This window comes from Ictalurus furcatus, chromosome 6 (assembly GCF_023375685.1).
Source record: "Ictalurus furcatus strain D&B chromosome 6, Billie_1.0, whole genome shotgun sequence".
NCBI lineage: Eukaryota > Metazoa > Chordata > Actinopteri > Siluriformes > Ictaluridae > Ictalurus > Ictalurus furcatus.
This window is the reverse complement of record NC_071260.1, coordinates 32,106,192-32,120,430: the sequence shown is the minus strand read 5'-3', so window position 1 is coordinate 32,120,430 and position 14,239 is coordinate 32,106,192. Positions and strand designations below refer to the sequence as shown.

General features: G+C 40.7%; 1 protein-coding gene across 1 annotated transcript in view; it reads left to right on the top strand.

Moving 5' to 3' along the window:
• Positions 1 to 7,803: 7,803 nt before the first annotated feature.
• Positions 7,804 to 14,239, top strand: part of plcl1 (phospholipase C like 1) — a 75,576-nt gene continuing 69,140 nt past the window's right edge. The window contains exon 1 of the mRNA XM_053627696.1: positions 7,804 to 9,987. Coding sequence (XP_053483671.1) covers positions 9,829 to 9,987 — 159 coding nt within the window. The 5' untranslated portion in view covers positions 7,804 to 9,828. The remainder of the gene's footprint in view (positions 9,988 to 14,239) is intronic.

Genomic DNA, 14,239 nt, shown 5'->3' with positions numbered 1-14,239 from the left:
GATTTGTTTAGGTATAAATTTTGGTTCAAAAAAAACTTGTAAACACTGACAGGGTTATAAACACATATTTTGTACGTCTCAGTAATCACGACCTCATTCTTTATCAAAGGTTATGTCGTTGCATTTACCTAAAAGCCAGGCTGGCAGTCGTAGCCATGTCTACTTGAGGCTTTAACAAAAACAAACCGAACAGGAGAAAAGGAAGGAAAGAGGCCTCGGTATAGAGGCAAAGAGGAAACGTGCGTAAAAAGACATAGTTTACCATCAACCCACCTCCCAGCAAGAGTAAATGAATCTATTAATACATTCTTGTGGGTGAGTCAGGCCCAGAGCAGACCAACGTGGAAGGAAAAGGAGGAAAACACTCAGCTGATGGAAAAGCTTGTTTCTGTTCCACCTGTCAAGCAGACAGTCTCAAACAATGCCCACCTGCTGGGTCCTGCATGGCACACAACAAAGAAATAATCACCGTAAACCTGCCACAGGGAACCATTCTGTGTATAAAAGGTCTTATGGCTCATTTTATGAATCATTACTGAGGACCACACGTCAGATTGAAGAGAGCTGATAAGAGTGTTGTTTCCACATCTACTTTGTTTCCAAATTCATCCTTCCAAAACATCTTTGTGTCAGACTTCCTGTTTTGCTTTGTTGTTGTTGGTTTTTTTTTTTAAAACCATTGTGGATATGAGCCATTTGCTAATTTTATTTTGCTTTTATTTTTCAGGCTGTATAATTCAGGGGTCTTCAATATACTCCCACAACATATCTATATCTATATCTATCTATCTATCTATCTATCTATATATATATATATATATATATATATATATATATATATATATATATATATATATATATATATATATACACATTACCACTGCCATTCCCTTCAACTGATGGATTGTTATGGGTGTTACATATTCACTAGTCATTTTTTTGTAAGGCCAAAACTCAAAAATACCCATTTTGAAAATCTAATCCACCAACAGGAAAACAATACATTTCTTGAGCCACGCCCGAGGGTCACGTGGAAGGACACCCACGTGTCCTTTTTAAACCAGCAGCCTGAGTATAATCAAAATCTTAACACAACAAAGCTAATCATTCCCCAGAAAATAGTTTGACCCCAGGAACAAAGCAGGGGTCAAAGTCAATTTAGCACCTACTTCATTCTTAAATGATTTAAATTCAAAGCTGCTATTGGAAAATATCTCAAACACACACACACACACATTCTTACCCACAGATGTCTTTCATCATACTATTTGATTAATCTTGTTAGTAATCCTCTCAAAATTTCCATATAACCCTGCTCTCTGAGAAAAAGACCAGAAGCCTGTAATCCTAGAGAAGGAGCACCATCTTGTGGTTATACTAAAAGATCAGAGGACGAAAGCATACTGTAGAGAAGTTATACCACTTCCTAGAAGCATGAACTCGCTCTTTTATACTCGGTATGACGGGTAAGGTTTAGTACAGACACTGAACTCACACTGGCTTTGTAGGCCATGTGGCCTGTACCAGCACTGTAGGTTCTCAGAGGAGCCAACAATATGTGGTGGTATAGTGGAACACAGCAAGTCGAGAGTGATTTGTGTTCATTTGTGTAGCGTTAGACTTGAATTAACACACTAGCATTGAAGATTTGGTCTTTGTCGCCAACAATCATCTAACACAACTGAGTAAACGAGGATTGAACGCGAGCTCTTTATTGTCCAGCGGAGATATATTACTACTGTATATTACACACCACTTCATGATGCATTTTTATCATTTCTCTTCTCTAATACACGTGACTCAGCTCAGCCCATGAGCATGAGCTGTATGAGCTGACGTAGGAGTGTTAGAGCATGGTGGTTACTGACCGAGTTTCTGCACTTGTGCCCCTTGAGGGTTTCCTCTGGGTTCTCCAGTTTCCTCTCACCTCCCAAAACACGCCAGTAGGGGGCGTGGTGACTCAAAATTGCTCCTAGGTGTTAATGACTTTGTGAACGTGTGTGTGTGTGTGTGTGTGTGTGTGTGCATGCTGCCCTACATCCCATCCAGTTTGTCTTCGTGACTCACGCCCAGTGTTCCTGTATTGCTACGTATCCGAGTGTAATATATAAAGAGACTCTATAGAGAAGCACGGCTCGTATTGAATTCCATCATTGTTGTGTAGCAGGAACTTGCTAAAATTCTCCTTTCAGTTCTTAATCCATTATCATGAGGTCACTGTGGCATGGAGGCGCTCACACCTGCACTCGAAAATCTCTGCTCATTACTGAGATGAGTTGTGCTCGACAGACATCCTGTTCTGTTAATCCACTGTGTGTGTGTGTGTGTGTGTGTGATAGCTTGGTAGAACTCAGCAGGTTTTCCTGAAAACTGTGACAGTGTAACTTTGTACAAAAGTGTTGCACCACATACCAGCCTCTCTTTCTTTCTTTATTTTATAACATCATTTTATTGACAAAACATGGAAGATAACAAGAAAATATCCAAAGAAAATACATCAGTGGATCAGTGGATGTTCTTCCAGTAAAATGCTACTAAACGTCTTGCAAGAACTAGACAAATGTCAGCCATTGTAGTTTAGTGTGATAATGAAACCCAAAGCACATATTTCAGGAGGTCATTGGAATTGGCTTTGAGATAATTGAGGAAATTAGTGGCCTCTCTTTCTAACTGAATCACCTCCTGCTGTGTGTGTGTGTGTGTGTGTGTGTGTGTGCATGGCTGCTGTTGTACCTAATATGGTATGTCTGTAGTGGAGTGTGGCGAATTAATGTGGTTGCTGATTGCAATCAGGGTCTTCACGAGTCGAAACTTCCTGGCGCAAACAAGACCCTAAAATGGCGTCCAAATCTGAAGTATATGAACTAATCCACAAGACAGTTTTATACTCTTCCAGTCCAACTGCAATAACGAGAACAAAACTTTGGAGGAGTCAAGCTTTCTAAACACATTCTAGCTACAACCTGTAAGGGTTATCCAAAAACTTACATAGAGTGCTTACATAGAACTGTGTTTTTATATTTTATTTACACGCTGCATATTGGTAACAATATATTACTGTAAAAGCACCACTGTTTAAGGTTATACTGTTGTCTGAACTCTTTTACTGCCAGTATAAATGGCAGACAAAATCCTAATGACAATAAGTAGCAGCTAAAAGAAACAATAAGAACAACAGTCATGAATTGCACAGCAAGAAACAAGTTAAAAAGCAAGCTAGATGGGTTATCTGTTTACAATATCAGGCTAGCTAGCAAACATTAGCTACTTAGCTAAGCTAACATTACCTAGCACTGAACAAGATTTCCCTACAGTACATTAAAGCTAAGCTTTTATCTATTTTAATCCATTTACAATATCATGGTAGCTAGCAAACATTAGCTACTTAGCTAGGCTAACATTACCTAGCACTGAACAAGATTTCCCTACAGTACATTAAAGCTAAGCTTTTATCTATTTTAATCCATTTACAATATCACGGTAGCTAGCAAACATTAGCTACTTAGCTAGGCTAACATTACCTAGCACTGAACAAGATTTCTCTACAGTACATTAAAGCTAAGCTTTACCTATTTTAATCTATTTAAAATATCAGGCTAGCTAGCAAACATTAGCTACTTAGCTAGGCTAACATTACCTAGCACTGAACAAGATTTCCCGACAGTACATTAAAGCTAAGCTTTTATCTATTTTAATCCATTTACAATATCAGGCTAGCTAGCAAACATTAGATACTTAGCTAGGCTAACATTACCTAGCACTGAACAAGATTTCTCTACAGTACATTAAAGCTAAGCTTTTATCTATTTTAATCCATTTACAATATCAGGCTAGCTAGCAAACATTAGATACTTAGCTAGCCTAACATTACCTAGCACTGAACAAGATTTCTCTACAGTACATTAAAGCTAAGCTTTTATCTATTTTAATCCATTTACAATATCAGGCTAGCTAGCAAACATTAGCTACTTAGCTAGGCTAACATTACCTAGCACTGAACAAGATTTCTCTACAGTACATTAAAGCTAAACTTTTATCTATTTTAATCCATTTACAACATCACGGTAGCTAGCAAACATTAGCTACTTAGCTAGGCTAACATTACCTAGCACTGAACAAGATTTCCCAACAGTACATTAAAGCTAAGTTTATATATATATATATATATATATATATATATATATATATATATATATATATATATATATATATATATAAATATATAAACAAATGTTAGAATGGTGCGTAGTTTTTACAGTAAAGTTAACGACGCTATATGTTTTTTTTTTTTTTTTGGTGTGGCTTATTTCAATATAGTTATGAGTGAGTGTTACAGCTATACATTAAGGCCTTTTAATATATTATAATCTACCAGTACTGCAAAAATGTTCCCACAATGTTGTTCCATTACACCGTGAATCGTGTTTAAAGTGTCATACTGGTTTAAAAAACTCCTCACAGTGTAGTCGCGGTGTAATGTATAACTTCCTTTATAAGTGAGTTTTGAGTAAACAGTTTTTGTGGTCATTGATGTAGTAGATAAAACTGCTCGAGTGTTCTAGTAGCTTGTGGTCTTACAGATTGTTTCTGATCATACCTGGTGTTGTGAATTCTAAAGGAAGTACTTAATTTTGTCGAAGTTCTCTTGTGCACCTCATTATCTTTATTTACTTTAAAACAATTACCTGCAAAAAAAAAAAACCCTCCAAAAAACGTTTATGATCCTGTATCTACTGTATACTTATAGTGATTTATATTTCCATTCGAAATGAGTCAGGCTTTCCAAACGTACCGAGTAGACCTTTATGATGTTGTGCCGTTTAATTCGAAAAACCGCATCTGTTATTAAGGAACTGTAGCTTTAAATTGTGTTGAACACAGGAAACTGTGAGGATGTGCAGGGCCTTGCACCTGCACATGTCTCTGTTCTTTACCAAAACAGCACGTGAGGGAGGAGGACGAGGAGCGACGGATGGTGCGATTAAGAACAACAAGGCCCCTGACACACATCTGACACCTCTGAGTGTGTCGTGGTTCAAGAAGTGCACATGGGTGGACATGGTGAGGTTTATACAAAACATTCCAGCTCAGTTCTCTGTGGACATAATTCCTAAAAAAAAAAAGTAAAAATACAGACCCCCTGGATATTCTTTGAAAAATTCTGCACAGAGTTTTGTACAGCTAGTTCTTTCAATGTTATATACCAGCATTCTCATTCTCTCTGAGCTGATGACGGACAAACAGCTTTACTTTAGTTTACATACACGGTTGTGCACAAAGGTTTGCGTACCCCTTACAGAATCTGCTAAATCTTCATACCGTTAACAAAATAAGACGGATGATAAAAATCCCATGTTGTTGTTTATTGAGTCCTGCCCTGAATAAACTATTTCACATAGATGTTTACGTATCATCCACAAGACAAGATAATAGCTGAATTTATAAAAATGACCCTGTTCAAAAGTTTACACACCCTCGATTATTAATACCGTGTCGTTACCTGGATGATCCACGACATGATGTGTTTATGTTTCGTGAGAGTTCTTCACGAGTCCCTTGTTTGTCCTGCCCACTGTTCTTCAGAAAAATCCTCCAGGTCCTGCACATTCTTTACTTTTCCAGCATCTTCTGCATATTTGATTCCTTTCCAACAGCGGCTGTATGATGTCGAGACCCATCTTTTCACACCGAGGACGACTGAGGGACTCGTACACGACTATTACAAAAGGTGCGAACGCTCACTGATGCTCGAGAAGGCAACACGATACATTAAGAGCCAGGGGGGTGTAAACTTTTGAACAGGATGATCAATGTAAATTGTTATTATTTTGTTTAAAGATCTTTTTTTTTCATTTAGTACCGCCCTTCAGATGCTAAATAAGATGTTTACACGTCTCCTAGAAGACAAAATACTAACAATTTACACCGATCATCCTGTTCAAAAGTTTACACCCCCCCGGCTCTTAATGTATCGTGTTGCCTTCTGGAGCATCAGTGAATGTTTGTGCTTTATTTATCTTGTCGTGTGGACTGTATGTAAACATCTGCTATGTGAAATAGTTTATTCAGGGCAGGACTAAATAAACAACAACATGGGATTTTTATCATCTGTCTTATTTTGTTAACAGTGTTATGATTTATGACCAAAAAACCTCTAGTTCTTATAAGCCTACATTCTATAAGCCTGATCCCTTCTGTATGGCATAACGTACGTTTTTATATCCTATGTACTTATAATGTTATAGCCGTTGGTCTAGCGTATAAACTGACTGGAGCACGGTTCTTTGAAAAGTTCTTTGACAATAAAGAGATTAGACAGAGTGCCGTTCAAAACGGCTGATCATTGGTTTCCTCTCAGGCCGCCGTTCCTAGCCAAGTGCACGATCCAAAACTTGTCCGGCCTGTAAACAACAAGAGATAATACTGTACACGTGGCACTAGGTATCCATCAGGTACAAAAACACAATGTACTCCATACACCTGCAGAGGAATGCGTTTCAGTGATGTGCTCACGTCATTTCTGAAGCTGGCTTACAAACTAGAGCAGGTGGAACGTTCCGGCATGGATCTGTTATGTCCTGACCATATTTCATACCTCTCTACCACTTAAGCTGTTAACACGTATACATCACCTTACACCAAGACGCTTCTTTTGGCACATCAGACGTTCATATCACGCACTCAGAACTCCTTCATCGTTTACGGTCCTGTCGTGTTTATCAGAACCGAGCAAACCCGATGTTTATGACCTGCACGCTTCAATTCACGACCGTAACACTTAACATCATGCTACGTATACACGGTAGGTGGAGAACTAAACTGAGATTATTAGACAAAGTATTTCTTACTGCCACACACACACACACACACACACACACACACGCCATGTAACATGTAACAGTTCAAAATAGCAATAGCACTGAGATGCTAGTGACAAGCCTCAGAAGGGTGTGAGACTTCCTGTACCCTTGCTAATAATCCTTGAGCTCTATCTACATTCCACAGTCTCCCACAGTCCCATTCTTGCGTCCTTTTTTTTTTTTTTAATCATGACAGATTACATAATGTATATATACATGTATAAGTGTATAACGTATAGGGATGCACCAACACCATTTTAAAACTTTTCTCTTTTTTTGACACAATACTGATATCAGAGTCTTGGGAGGATGCTCCAAATGCAAGGTTTGTTTTGGGTCAGACATTTTCATGACCTTAACGTACACCAGCGGATTGGTAAATATGCCAAATACTGATATATCAGTTAGCAATCTTGTGGTATAAGATAATGGTGTGTTTTCATGTCCTATCGGCTTACTTTACACCTATATTCTGAAACACCATTGAGCCAACACTTCTATCCATCCACCTTCTATACCGCTTACTCCTTTTCAGGGTCACGGGGAAACCTGGAGTCTATCCCAGAGAGCATGGGGCACAAGGCGGGGTACACCCTGGACAGGGTACCAATCCATCGCAGGGCACAATCACATACACACTCATACACCCATTCATACACTACGGACACTTTAGACACGCCAATCAGCCTACCATGCATGTCTTTGGACTGGGGGAGGAAACCGGAGTACCCGGAGGAAACCCCCGCAGCACGGGGAGAACATGCAAACTCCACACACACATGGCCATGGTGGGAATCGAACCCCCGACCCTGGAGGTGCTCACCACTCAGCCGCCGTGCACCCGAGCCATTTTCCGAGCCAACACTCATATGACGTAAATATTTCCTATAAGCCTCAGAATTTGGCTCTGAAATAAACATACCTTTCGATTCCTGTTAAACTTCTATCTTAGACCGGTACAGGTTACAAAAAAACGGAGCGGCAATGTTTCATGCAGACGGATTTTATTTTTTAAACATGATGTAGTAATGGCTGGTAATGACGTAATTACAATTTCTTATCGTTTAATGAATAAGTAATAAAACGTAACGGGACATGCTGTTATAGGACGTTAATACTCGGTATGGTGGTGTGAAGAGGGTTATTTTCCTATAACAGCTTGCCTTAAAGTGTTTTTTCTTTTCTTTTCTTATTACACCACAGAAGTTTGCACAGAAGAATGATTATCATCTATGTATATATGACACATCATGCTTTTTAATCATGTATAGTTATGGATAATGTTGTGGAACGCCCACGAGGTATGTTATTTCCTACAGCTAGAAACAGTGTTTTTTTCACCATCCTCTCTTTTTTCTCTGTCTTGAAGAGCAAAAGTCCTATATCCTGAAGGCTCTTCCATATTTATCCGTTTATTTATCCGTTTATTATTTAGCTGTGTAGATGGTCCAGTACACCGTACAAGTCCCCGCAAATGAGCTAGTGTCAGAGCTGCTGTTATAGAAAACGAATCAACACCTTCTGACCAATCAGATTCAAGACCTCAACAGCGCTGCGGTAATGAGTGCCTATGAAATCAATAGGAACCATTACAGAAATCCTAATGCGTTCCACTATAAATACCATTACAAACCATCAGCTATGCATTAAAACTATTACCATCAGCATTATCTGTCCTTAATGGTATCCCCTAGACATAACACGCCACCAGTACAAGGTAACAAATTACCAGTAGAGACCCATTACAGTTTCCATTAAAACCAATACAATTCCCATTATAACCATTACATATTCTATGAGGGTTTCTATCGTTTTGGGGGTTGTTTTTTTTTTCAACAGGGCTGGCTGTGGTCACTATAAGAACATTTTTTAAACACTAATGAAATAACTTACACGCTTCGAGGGCGTTTAGATAAGATAAACATCTGCTTTTGCTCATTTTTCACTCCAGACAGATAGAGAAGGAAGAGTATTTAGCAATATTTGTATCCACGCACTACATGTCAAATAGTACATCATCTCTGGTAGCCATGGAAACCTGTGGTATTTTGGAACTTTACTCACCATAGCGTGTGGTTTGGGTTTGGCAAAAAAAAAAAAAGAAGAGCACCATTCTAATTGCCCCGCCCCTTGGAGAACCAGTCTGGCGGCTTTGGTTCGAGAGACCTGTGGAGTCATATTTGATTGGTCAGAAACGTGCGTCAATCACGGGTGAGGGGCGGAGCCAGGCTGTTGGTGTCTACTGAGTCTGTTTCCCTTCTTCTGGTCAATCCGCGGCTACGGCGCGGGTCTATCACCCCGGGCTCTTCGCTGAGGCTCTCTGAACTGAATGGAGAAATGACATTATCGGGGACATTTTTGTTGGGATATGCGTTAATCCTGCTCCAGGATACACTCTTGTAGGAGGTATTTTTGTAGTGGCTTGTTTTTTTTTTTGTTTTTTTGCTGATGTGTCTTTTTCCTTTCCTTCTCCACTGAGAAGTTGCTTCTTCAGCTCTTCTAAAAAAAAAGTGTAATTTTTTATTTATTTATTTTTTGCTCATTCACTAGACAGGAAACTTGTTGCATGTTCCTGTATCGCATAGGCACCGGTTTTAACTTCTCCGAGCGCGCGTGCGTGCGTGCGCCAGTGCCGCCTCAATTGACAAGTCGATACACACTAAATGATTCACCCGTGAGCCGAGTCACCTCTTCTCGAATGCAAAGCTTTTTGTTTTCTGTTTTTTTGTTTTTTTTTTTTGTTTTTGCATGAAGGATTAAGGAAATTGAAGTGATTGCATCTCGAATAACGCTTATCAAGGACAGTAGCGCGTGCGCGTTTGTCAAGTTCCTTGCGCGAGTCCATGCGCTGGTCATGGAGGACGCAGAACTACACACATGAACTCCATTAAATAATAATAACAATAATAATAATAATAATAATAATAATAAAAAGTTGGTTTATGTTTGCAATTTGATTTAATCTGTGATGGAGAGAGATTGTGATGGGGAGGAAGGCGCGGACGCGATCCCGGTGGGCGCGCGACGGGGCTCGCGGAGGAGTGGAGTGCTGCTGCCCGACACCGACACTCCGCTGCTGGAGAGCGTGAAGGCGGCGACGGCGCCACGGAGGAGCAGCATCATTAAGGTAGGTCTGGAACAACAGTTCACCCAGGGAACCAATCCCAAAGCGCGACTTGAGTTTGTGACTCAGTTTCTCCTCATGCGTGCATGCGAGAGGAAGAGCGACCGAGCAAAACAACTTGCTTCTATACACATCTGACATCCTTACCGCAGGTGATCAGATAAAACTGCAGCCAAGCCTTGAGGGCATGATTCAAGACTGGGTAGTACACCATTTTTACGCGTTATAGCCAAACGTTTGTGGACACCTGACCGTCACACCTGTACGTCAGCCTTCTCCGAACTGTTGTCACAAAGTTGGATAATCACATAGAATGGAACTAAGGAGCGCAGATCTGATCCAACATGACGATGATTCCGCGCACAAACCAAGCTCCATGAAGAAATCGTTTGCCGAGGTTGGAGTCACCTTCCTGAAGTCTTTCGCTCCAACCGTAATCGTGCCCACCTGACCGGCTAATCATTGCCTTAAGAAGTTCTCGATGAACTAACTAAAACAGCTGCGTTAGAACTTGGTTGGAGATGAAACCTGCAGGAAGGTGCTGTAGATCTCCAGGAACAGGGTCGGTGACCGCTGGAGCAGAAGAAATCGAGTGGCCTGAACAAAGTCCAACTCTAGTGAACACCTTTGCTTTGGGTTGAGCTTAAACACTGTCTGCACACCTCCTCGCCAGACATCAGTGCCTCACCTGACCTCACGAACGCGCTCGTGGCTGAATGTACACCTATCCCCAAAACGAGCACAACCACACTCGAAAATCTAGAGGGAAGCCTTCGCAGAAGAGGAGGTTATTATAACATCAAAGGGGGACTAAATCTGGAATGAGATGTGTAGGAATCACACACGGACGGATGTCGTGGTGAGGTGTCCACAAACTTTTGGCCATATAGCGTACCTTGAGTATGTATCTTTTTTTACAGTCCAGTTGTTTCAAAGGCGCTATAGCAACATCTCCAGGTGAAATATACGTATTAAAAGTACAAAAGTTAAGCGTAGTACAAAGAAAGGTACAGTCTTCTAGGCTCCTCTTTTTCTGAGAGTGTAAGGTGAGCAAAAAAATGATCATAGATCTGATCATGGTCCAATCTAGTTGGCATCCTGTAATTATAGACCCCCCCCCCCTCCTCCCATACAGTATGTTTATATAACTAACTACAGGATGTAGTTACAATATACACACCGTACGACAACACAAATAGCCCAAACTGTGACAAAAAGTAAATAAACAAACGATTATGTACCGTGGGTGTATTTATTTATTTATTTATTTATTTATTTAACAGTAAAATCTGGCCACCTACGTTATGGAACTCTCCGGTATCCAGAGAAACCGATGAAATGCATTGTATGAAATCGACCAATCAGATCGCGTGCCGTGTCTCCAAACAGATGGATGATTTTTGATTTGAATTGAATTAACGTATAAAGTACGTGGGCGTACTACGGGTTCTACGCATAAACCTAGCATTCCATGGTATTTACAATCTGCATAAAAAGCCTGGTCTTAAAACGTACTACTTGTAGAATATGACCCAAACCACACCACTGTACGTAATGTTTCCGTTTATACCGCTAGTTTTACTTAAAGCATTCTCTGACTTCAGTAACAATTAGCGTGAGAAGCGTAAGCATGATTTCTACTTCTGTCCTGTACACTCATCACGTATATATATCACCGTCCAAACATTTATGTGCGCACGAATGGCCCAATATTAATCTCAGAACTAAACGTAGCTAGACCTAAGACATACGGTCCAGGCTGATACTGCACATTCGATTTGGTCATGTGATCACTTTAATTGACTCTCAGTCAGATATATGGTGGTCAACAGTTTATGGTGCTTTGCGTACTGACCCACGATGGCAGGTTTACCCATGAGAATATAAACGGGCAAGAAGGGAAACGAGCCTCACTTTTTAGGGGATATTATGAGTAATTCCATTATTAATATGTTGTATTAGATGTTTTTTAAAAAAGGATCAAAACTTTGTGTGTGTGTGTGTGTGTGTAAACGTAGGTGTGTCACTGAGGGGGCAGTTCACATTGGGAATGATATTAGGACTATGCTGGCTTTGTAATTGAGATAACGAATCACGGAAATTACAGTGTGTCCCAAAAGTCTCCGTGCATAGGGGACTATATACGCCAGCACCATGTCTGTTGTGCCTTCGTCGGTGGATGTTCCTGGACGTCCTCTTCTCGTTTGGTCCCCGACACGTCCAACGGTGTGGTGTGAGATGTGTTCGGCGTGTTTCCTGTTAAAGTCCATCGCAACCTTGCGACAGCTTCCCGATCCAGCCATGAGAATGATTTCAATACGTCCTTTAGTCGAAGGCATTCGTAAAGAAATATATCTATCTATCTATATATATATATATATATATATGATATATATGACTAAACGTTGTCCTGTAGCATGTGCGTGCAAGTAATTATTACTGATTTGACGGCAGCATCCTGATGTAGATCTAGCGGTTTATGTTTGCTCTGCAGAACTTTCCCATTTTCTCTGTTCTGCGTGCAGTTGTGGTGAACTCGAAGCTCGCCGAAAAAGGAAGTTGCGTTCTCAGACATTTGTAAACATTCACCGATTTAGGAGCAGAAGAAGTCACATATATGTTACAGCACAAGCGAAGCACTTTTTTTCGTCGGATATCCCCAGCTTGTTAGGAAGCTGGTGTGTAAACGACCTGTGAGAGCTTGTCGTGAAGAGGAATCTCAGTAGCGTGTTGCTCTTCACTTCACAGAGCTGGCAGTGTCTGCCTGAGACACGGGCTGGAAGCCGCTCTGGCTAACTGACAGATGGCAAAGAGGATGATGATGTCAGTGACAGGCACAGACACGGGAGCTTTCGGGGGAAGGTTTCATGTGACTTCTGCAATCCTGGGTTTTGGTTCTGCCTCTTGTAGATCCAAAGTATGAGTAATGCCCAGCGACAGCCAAAGAACCCAGCCCATCTCAGAAGACACACGAGGCAGTGTTGTTTCGTAGTTGTCTAGGGCGCAGCAACAGCATATCCACGCAGAGGCCGGAGCGTTTGTTTCAGCTCCTAGGAGATCTATTAAAGGTGTGTGTGTGTGTGTGTGTGTCTTGTATTCAGCTGCGTGCAGTCCCGGTACAAATAGGTCAGTGGAATCAAATTCATCATCAACATCCAGGGTTTAGATTTGGTACTTAAAGGAATCCTTCTGCCCTCGAGCGAGATCGTCTGTCTGACGCGCTTCAGTTAGAGTGTGAATGAACGTCGATATTTTCTATAAGCAGAAAATAATAAGATAATAAGAGCAGATCGATGTCCGTCCCCGTGTCCTTCCCTGTAGAGAGTGGCTCAGCGCTGCCAGATTAATGTCTCGTACGTGAACTCTAATGTAGACTCAAGCTTCGTGGCCTGATTTATGCGTCATTGTTGTAATTATATCAGCACTTTGCGATGACTTGCTCTAATTGTAAATCCCTTCTTTGCAGTTCACCTGGTTACGCCGTAACCGTGACCGTCCGATGAGAGTACGACCCCTGGCAAAAAAACGACACACGTAGAGGATGTTCACACGGCTAATTTTTAACTCCCTAACAAATAAGCGAATCACAGACGGGACGCAAAAACCAGTTCTGTTTGATAGCAGGACGTGAAACATACCTCAAAACAAGCGAAATGAAACGGTTTTAATTTTAATGGCGTACTTTCTTCCAGATCAAGTAGAGGAAATAAAGCCGTCCTAAAAGCCCGAGGAGGGACAACAAAGCACTCATTGTGGAATTCAGGATGATTCCGTAATTTTTGCCAGGGGTTGTACGACACAAGCATTCATAAGCGTTATTAAGTTCATATACTGTATAGAGCAATGAGAATGACTGATCGTGGAATCTTTGATAATGTACTCGCTTGATTCTGGATGTAAACGTTTTTTTTTTTCTTTCTTTCTTTCTGTGATCACATGTGTGTAAATGTGATAGAAATCTACTGGTCTGGATTCATTAACGTCCAGCAGATGAAAGGCCTGCACACCCCTGTTAAAGTCTCACACCCTTGTCAAAACGGCAGGTTTGTGCGATGAAAACCCAATTTAAACCGAGATAAATCATCTCAGATGTGTTTCTACATTTGATGTGAGTTAATAACCCGACAACATTTCGAGTGAAAACCAAATAGAAACATCTTAGCGGAAAACAAACAAACAAACAAACCAACCAGCAACGTTAAATAAATGACCTGCGGGAGTATCTGGAAAGTACTGGTCGCTCGTTTCATGTCCG